The 8672-nt window shown below is 44.8% G+C and overlaps 1 protein-coding gene across 1 annotated transcript; it reads right to left on the reverse strand.

The window, feature by feature from the left end:
- Positions 1-230: 230 nt before the first annotated feature.
- On the reverse strand, positions 231-8015 carry RBM15 (RNA binding motif protein 15). The gene is made up of 2 exons (XM_007977636.3): positions 4619-8015; positions 231-601 (listed from the first exon to the last, which is right to left on the reverse strand). Exons 1-2 carry the CDS (start codon positions 7479-7481, stop codon positions 555-557), a joined length of 2910 nt encoding a protein of 969 aa, XP_007975827.1. The 5' UTR covers positions 7482-8015; the 3' UTR covers positions 231-554.
- Between the last annotated feature and the right edge of the window lie 657 nt (positions 8016-8672).

Raw genomic sequence — 8672 nt, forward strand, 5'->3', positions numbered from 1 at the left:
ATCACGTTGAGAACCGAGAAGCAAATGATCCCCTTCACTGCAAACAAAGGGGGTCAACAGTAACACTAGTGATCCTTCAGAATTGACACACCGTGATAGTCAAAATGAAATTGATGGTCTCCCTGCTTCTTGCTCAAGACATACAAGATCTGAGCAGCAGCAAGTACCCCCTCGGCTGCAAACAAAGGGGTCAAAGGTTTGCCGTCAATTCACTTCCAGGCAGAAAAACATTTTCCTCAAAAGAAACAATTTATTTAGAATAAAACAAAAGCAGCTCAACTGTGAGCGCACGTTTGAGAGACAGCTACTCTTAAGCTGTGTGAGCCATAAAAAGGGTTTTTCTTTACTTTTCCAGAAATCTTGTGTACACAGCACAAAGCAAAGAGGTCATTTTTTTTTCCACTTAAAACACCGGCATTGGCATCACAATAGCAGATACACAACTTTAAGCTGCCATTTTAGTAAAATGCACAAATACTAAACAGATTAGCTTTCTTCCATCAGAGGCCCATGTAAACTCCACATAAGCCACAACTTCTCTTCAAAAAGGTCCATTAGAGCTTTGAATTCCATATCTTCATCCGCTGTTCAACCAGTTTTGCTTGCGGAGGGGGGGAAAAAAAGGTTATTCAGTACAAATGTTTACAATATTAAAAATATATATATTTCCCCTATGCCATTATAGATGAACATAACATTAACAAGACCTTCCTGGATGGTTCACCTCAACTTCAAAAAGCACCAATAATACCCACTGGCATAAACCTTGAAATGAATTTACTGTATGAATAGACATATAACAAGTAGAACAATAGGGTGGGTTTTTTTAAAGACTGCAATTGAAGATAACAGGACTGAAAATATCCTTTATACTCATGTAACTGAGTAAAACATGTCGAAAAAATTCAGAAAAAAGTTTCACAATCAATTTATAATCTATCAATATACTCTAAACATAACTTAAAAAGTGAAACTATAAAAAGGTGAAGTTTAGTCAAACTTTTGCCCCATCTATTTTCGTTCTGTAATTTATATGGAGCAACACAGACTACTCCATTATTGTAGAAAGGGGTTGATACAAAGCCATTTAAAAATCCACCCTCATCTATGTTACCAAAGACAACAGCCATTATTTTAAGAAAACACTCATACAAATAATTGTTAAACAGCCAAAGAACACTTCAGGACTCTCACTTTTCAACTCTGTTTTAAACCATACATATAAAACTCTTCATTAAGCTTAACATTTCACTGTGGTTACCTGAAATCATTTTCTCCCTTTAGGGACACCACTATAACCACTATAACAAGGTCAGCGCCATGTTTTCTCTCTTGTTCTCATACCTAACTCCTATCTCAAAACCAAACACTGTGGCAGAGACAGAAAAAAAATGTCCAGAAATTCTCTCCAAAATTTTTTTTACATAAAAGGTCATTAAGGCCCTCTTCTCAAGAGGATTTCCTAATTCTGTTACCAGAGTTTTTGGTGAATGGTTCCTATATGGACCCAAACTATAGTTCAAGCTGTATATGCATAATGAAAAATCTGTCTTTAAAAACTGGATTTACATTTTTTATTTTTAAAAAAGCATTGTCAGTGAAAACCTGCTAATAGTTTTTAAATAAACCTAAACAATGTTTGACTCTGAAAGCAATAACCAAACACCCGACTCTTACTACTGGACCTAAAATGACCTGTAAGTGAGTCAAGAAGGGCCAGAGTATATTTTACCTTCAAAAGGTGACAAATGCTTATAACCAGTCAGGGAATGGACATTTTAAGATGTAATCCTCAAAAGAAAAACTCTATCCACTCTCAGTTGAGAGTCAAAGTACACCAAGAATTTAAAACTTCGTGTGAAAAATTATTTACAGGAATCCCAACAAAATACTTAACCAGTAAGTTAAGCAGAACTATTGGCTAGGTATTGATTGCTTAATTTCCCATAAAATTGGAAGCTGTGATCTAAAAGTCTTATCTTCACGTTTTTACCAATAATACTTAATAGTCATTAAATGATATCCTGAAGTTTTCTTTCCATTCATTTTAACTGAGTTTCAGAAAAATCAACTACATTAAAATAATTAAAGAAAAAAGAAAAAAATTGGTTGTTACAAAGAACATCCAACGTTGGGATTATTAAATCCTGGCTAATGAGAAGTAGAACCAGTTTTAGACTTTTGTTTTCATTCGAATTCTTAAGGTTTAACTAGATACTTTATGGATATTATGAACCCGCACAAAAGAATAGGCAGTACAAATAAGCGGTTCATGTGGACTATGACACTCGTAGGTAATGACCAACTAAACATAATTAGTTTTTTATAATACATACATTTAGAAATGGTATCAAGCCATTGTTTCAAAAACACTGAAGCACAAATTGCCCAGACCTAACAAAAGTAGCAATGTCAGGTAAAGATTCAAACAAACATGGAGCAAAACCATAGTACTCTTCTGTAAGCTGTCACACTAACAAAAAAAAAAAAAGAAAGAAAGAAAGAAAGAAAAAGAAAAGAAATAAAACACACATTTTGGATGATAGTAAAATTAGATGTCATGGACTTCACTCTCCAAAAGAGCAAAATCATTTGTCCAACTATCTCAACAAAAGATACTCAAAAGTTAATGGTTAGTGAGATTATTTAAACTGGAAAAATGTAGCTGGCCACAAATTATACTATGAGCCCATGTATGCACAGACTTCACACTTGCATTAGTTTCTGAACAGGTGTCTACTCCAAACCAAGCACTGCTTTTTGAAAGCAAGAAGCATAGTATTTTCCTAAGAGGTACAAGGACCTTCATGCTCATAGCCTAGAACCCTCCTTTTCTCAAAATGGCTAGTTTTTCCAGTTTAAAAAGAAACAAACAAAAAAAACCCCACAAAACCTGCAAACTTAAAAAAATTATAAATGCATAGTGAAAACCAAGAGGGATGACACAGCAGTGATGACACTTCCGTGCTGACATGCATTAGACACCTGTCATAATGGAAAATAAAAATTACATGACATTTCCCTGGGTTATTATTGGTGCTATTTCAAAACTTCCAGCTTTGATAACAGAAAGAAAACAGTTGGGTTCTGCCAGGCTTCAAGTTAAGTCACTTTCACAGAACAGAAACATGACCATGATCCAGAAGGTCCAAAAGTCTCTAATCATAATTAAATATCAAGGGCCTTAGCTGAAGTCTTCAGCATTTAAATCAAGGGAGAAAAATATACTTACTAATGACCTGACAAATTAGGGGTGGGACAGAGGGGATAGATTAAAAAAAAAAAAAAAAAAAAAAAATTCCATCACTGTTAAAGCAGCAAAAGTCCTTGTTGAGAACCAGAGGTTGATGTCATTATCACCTTTGAAAAAAAAAAACTGTGAGGGTAAGTTAAATGATCCTGTATTAATTCCAGGTGTCTGGGAAAATAAAACAATAAAAAGAGATTTTCCTACACTGACATTTCAATTCCATAGCTGGACAGCAGTGAGAATACTAAACATAAAATTTCCAAGATGTTCAAAACATTTCCAATAATGTAATGTCACTACTGTTTAAATATGAAAATAAAAAGACAAGCAAAATTTTAAGAGAGCATGTTAAAGGCATTTTATGATGACTTTTTAAGAAAGTCTGCAATCCAAATATGGCTGATTTAAATGCCCACTGAAATAAAAGATGACTACGAGCCTGCAGACAACTCTTCTTTCTATTATTGAAACCAGAAATTTGAATGGATACAAAATCAAAAACTCATCTTTGATGAAGAACAGTTTTGAAATATGCACAATTAGAACTGTACCTGCTACACCTCTCTGAAAAAGTCAGTAAAAACATCACCACACACCAATAACTGACCAAAGAATTCTGATTTTAAAAGCACCTACTCACTTCTTGCATACTAGTGTAAGCATAAGACATATATGGTTTGTAACATAGTCCTTAATTTTTACTGAACAGTTACTGCTACAAACCAAAAGTGCATACACGGGATACAGACCTCTAGAACAAATGATTTTAAAAATGCATGTTAAAGCAAACTCTCTGGGAATAAACTGTATCTTAAGAAATATTCAAATACCTGATTAAAATAATTACATTGCTAAACAATTTACCAGCATACCTTTGAGATCCCTGATCAAATTTCAGTCACACACATTTCTGGTAAAAGAATTATCTACCTACACACCAATCAAGTCATTTTTAGGTGGCTATTACTTTCTTTGTATGGTCAGTGGACTCCTTTCTCCAAATTCTGACTTTTCAAAGTTTTGGTTTTGTAACTCAGAGGATTTTTTAGGCTCAAGATTAAAAAAAAAAAAAACTGAATAGAGGAAAAAAATTACTCATAAGGGTGGGAACTCCTAATTAAAGCAAATCTGTCTGCCTGCTACCTTTAGGGCATCCCTTTCACTTAAAATAATAGCTAAACAAACAAAAAAATAGCTAAACTGTCCTGATTTCTATTTTAAAGACGTTTATAAAAATATAAAAAAGAAAATGCTACAACAAACAACTAAAAAGAAAATTGCATCTGATGCTGTATCCCATTACACATCACAAAACAGGAACCATGTCAAAGTAGTAAATACAAGTTACACATGGACTTTAGGACGCACCACGGACAATGATCATGACCAGGTAATCTTCTTCAGATTTGGCCAGTGCCTTGGCAGGGGAATCCAGGAACTGCTGGGAGAACTCACAAGGTGGGAAGGCATGAAGGACCCCGGTGTTTTCCTTGTCTTTGTTGCCCCCCACAGGGAGGCTGATCACCCCGGCTGCCTGCTTTTGCTTTAAATAGGACACAAGGTTCCTAAGTGGCCTCTGAGTAGAAGTGGCAGTGTCTGATGCAGCTGAGGAAGAGGAGGACCGGCTGTCAGAACTTCCAGGCACAGCCAGAAGAATGGCATAACCATTGGGCCCTGCTACTTTAATGCGTCGAGTTACTTCATCCAACTTGGGCTGGTCCAAACGGAGACGCTGAGTGATCTTGAGCTGGGCCACTTTGCCTCCAGTTGAACCCTCCACAAGAAGACTACTAGCCACTTGGAGGTCACCCTGCAACAGATGCATGTTGGAAGGAAAGTTGCTGTTCTTCAGTAGAAGCATGCCCTGCCAGGCCAAACAGAGTTTGGGAGAGGCTGCTGCCGCAGGGGCTGTCCCCCCATCCTGTTTCTGGGACGGGGACTTCAGCTTGCAGGAAGCAGTGCTGGTGCTAGGTGCACTCCCATCAGAGCGGTCTTCTTTTTTCAGAGGGCTTTTTCCCTCAGTGGGAGCAGTTGTCCGGTGCTTCCTATCTCGTTCAGCTGATGCAGAGTTTTTACGGTCTCGCTTGTCACCCTGGCTCTTCTCCAAACTACCTCGTCTGTCTCTGATTGGAGAGGGCCTTTCCAAGAGAAGACGGGAAGATCGATCATTGTCGCTGTTGTAACGATCCCGGCTACTGCTCAATTCTGGACTGCGGTCAGGAGAAGGAGCGCAGTGACGTTTTCGTGGGCGGTCACTCTCAGGAGACCTATCCAGATGACGTCCTCCACTCTCCTCAGGCAGCCTTCGCTTCCTAGGCTGGTCTCTGCTGCTGGGCAGATCTCGATCACCTCTGTCCCGGTCCAAGGACCAACCATCCCGCCTGCGATCAAGGCTATCCAGTGGCTCGTAAGCAGGCACAGAAGTAGCTGCAGTCCGAGTGCTGCGTTCTCGGACTGGGGGTGGGGGTGGCACCCAATCAGAGTCAGGATAAAGGTCCCTATCACGATCTCTGTATAGTAAGGGTGGTGTCCTATCCCGAGCACCCCTCAAAGGGTCAGGTGCCCGATGTCCAAAAGCATCTGTCACCAGCTCATAATGAGTCAAGGGCAGAGGCTGCAGATACTGCTGCTGGTAACGATGTTCGGTGTCAGCAAAGTCTACTCTAAGGCGTCGATCTGGGCCACCAAGTGGGAAGCCCCGCATATGGGTCCAGGCAGCATGCGCTGCATCCAGGCTTTCATACTGGATATATGCCCAACTATCACCTTTTCGGTAGTCTATGGTGCGTATGGTGCCAAATCGATCAAATTCTCGTGCCAGGGCAGCAAGAGGAACCCAAGGTCCCAGGCCTCCCACCCAGAGGCGGGTGGTGGGTGTAGCTTTCCCATAACCAATTTTGATAGGATTCCGAATTATAATTTTGCCGGACATTGCTAATTTGGCCCGGTGAGACATATCTAAGTTCTCAAATTTGAGAAAGCCGTAAGTACTAGTCTGGCCGCGAGAAGGCCTCTTGATATCTACTTCTGTGATGACTCCAAAGCGATCAAACGCCCTTCTTAGATCACTCTCCGTTACAGTGATGTCTAGGTTGCCCAAGAAAAGCGTCCGGTTAGCTCGCTGATCATCCTCGGGTGAAATCTCATCCACTTCTCTGAAAGGAGCAGCACCTGCTCCAGCTCCCACCCTTGGCTCAAGACTGTATGCAGGGCGCACTCTCTCATAGAACGGGTAGTCTCTTTCTCTCTCCAGCTCTCGAGGCAATGGTGGCGGAGGTGGAGGGGGCAGGCGGCCAAGAGCCAACTGCTGCAGCCGGTAGTCTCTGTATCCCAAAGCAGCGCCACCAGGGGAAAGTGATCTCTGGCCTCCACCACCTCCAGGGGGGTGCCGGTGACCACCTACAGAGGCCCCGACCACGCTGGCTGAAGGAGGATAAGTATCTTTGTCTAAAGGGGAGCGGCTGCGGCGCCGGCTCACATACACAGCTTCTATCTTCAGAGGCCGGTCATAGAGCACCAGGCGGCCTCTGGCATGCTTGGCCGCCCGCGCGTCCTCTGGCCGCCGGAAGTTCACAAAGGCTACCCGCTCATCCCCGCTGCCAGAACCCGACAGATGACTGATTTTGACACTTACATCACCGAAACGTTTGAACTCATGAAACAGGCCGTCCTCCACAGCTTCGTCACTAAGCTGTGACCCCAACTCGCTTATCTTCAGAGTCTTGTATTCCGCGCCGTCCCCGCCGCCGGGAGCTGAGGAGGCGGCCCCAGAGGAACGTGACTCCCCGCCTCCACCCCGGGAGCTGCTGCGCGACTCGCCCCCGCCCGAAGAATTTTTGGTGCTCGGGGAGCTATAACTATGCAAGCGGCTACTGGAGCTGCCCCCACCGGTGTCATACTCGCGGCTGCCACCTCGACTGCTGGACTTGTCCAGGTGGAGACTCCGCCGCGAACCGCCGCCGCTATCGGTCTTTCCGCTGCTGCTCCCATTGCTGCCACCAGAGCCCCCTAACTTCTTGCTCCGCTCTCCGCGGGAAGTCGAGTCCTCACCACCACGGGAGCGTTTGGCCTTGACTGGCGAGCGCTCTTTTCCCTTCATTGTTGCGGGTCCTCGGAGGCCGTCTCCGCGGAGCTGATCAACCCGCCGCCCCGCGCTCGTTTCACACAGCGGAACCGCACGCCGCCATCTTGGACTCCGCCGCGGCACAGGGTCCCGCCCCGCAGTCCTCATTGGCCAATTAGCTCTCTCTTCTACAGTCTCATTGGGAAAATTATTTGTCTATCTTTACATCTCCCCGCGCTCCAGGAAGGCGCCCGCCCAACCACTGTTATTGGGTTCCCAACCCCCTAGTCAGAGTACCTCATTGGTTACATTTGTTGTCTATCTTAACGGTTCCTCGCGCCAGGCTGTAGCTCCGCCCCTCGCACTCTGCGGTCACGTGACCGAAAGTGTAGCTGTGTTGATTGGACAAAAAGTCTGCCCTGTAACGGTACTTCTTGCTCAGTGAAAGCAGCAACCCCGCCTCCTCATCCCTTTCATTGGCTTATAAACCCGTCCTTTAAACCACTATTTGGGAGGTGGGGCCAAGTTTCGGCGTTTTTTCGAGAGGCAGGCTCACAGCGATATCGCGAGAGACGATGAGCTCCCTCTTTCGACCCCCTTTTTCCAACTCCTCCGGCGGCTAAAAGAAGTTTAAATCTGATTGGATGTCTGCAAGGAAGTTGATAGGCTAAAATAACTGTCCATCACTCGCTTAAAGGGGTAGGCCCATATAACGGAGGAGGCTGACTGAAGGTGAAAGACTAGAACACGTGCTTGCTATGCGACGTCACTTAGATGTCGCGAGAGGGTGACTGTGCGCCAGCCCCGCCTCCCCGCGTTTTTGGCGTTCTCCCCACAAACATTTGTTAAGTTCCGTGGGGTATTTGGCTGTGCTTCGGCCCTTGGAGTTCGAAACTTCTGAGCTCCCCGCCGTCCTACCTGTGCCGGCCAAGGGGCGGGGCAGACTCTCCGGCTGTCGGGGCCCTCCAGTCCCTTAGGAAGCCGTCCTGGGACGCCTAGCGGACACCATCTTATGTCGCTGTGGTAGCTGAGTGCACAGCCAGGGAAGCCCCGCCCCCTGCGCGCGGGAGAGCGATGCCCGCGGTCACCCAGGCCCGCGGGGCAGGGAGTTCACGGTTCCTGCAGCCCCGGGTCACGCTGACGCCCCGGGGCGGTGCTAACATGTAACACGCGGGACCTCGAGAGCTAAGCAAGGTGGCTAAGACGCAGCCCTAGCCCAGGAGCTTGTCTCCCCCGGGCGCTCCCCGTTGCCGCCCAAGTACTATGGGCAACCGAGGGGAGTGACCGTCGATCCCCGCCTCGTGGCCCGCGGGCGGAGCCGGAACTGTCAGGACACCACGGACGTGTCTTAGAGCTGCC

Source organism: Chlorocebus sabaeus, chromosome 20 (assembly GCF_047675955.1).
Source record: "Chlorocebus sabaeus isolate Y175 chromosome 20, mChlSab1.0.hap1, whole genome shotgun sequence".
Lineage (NCBI taxonomy): Eukaryota > Metazoa > Chordata > Mammalia > Primates > Cercopithecidae > Chlorocebus > Chlorocebus sabaeus.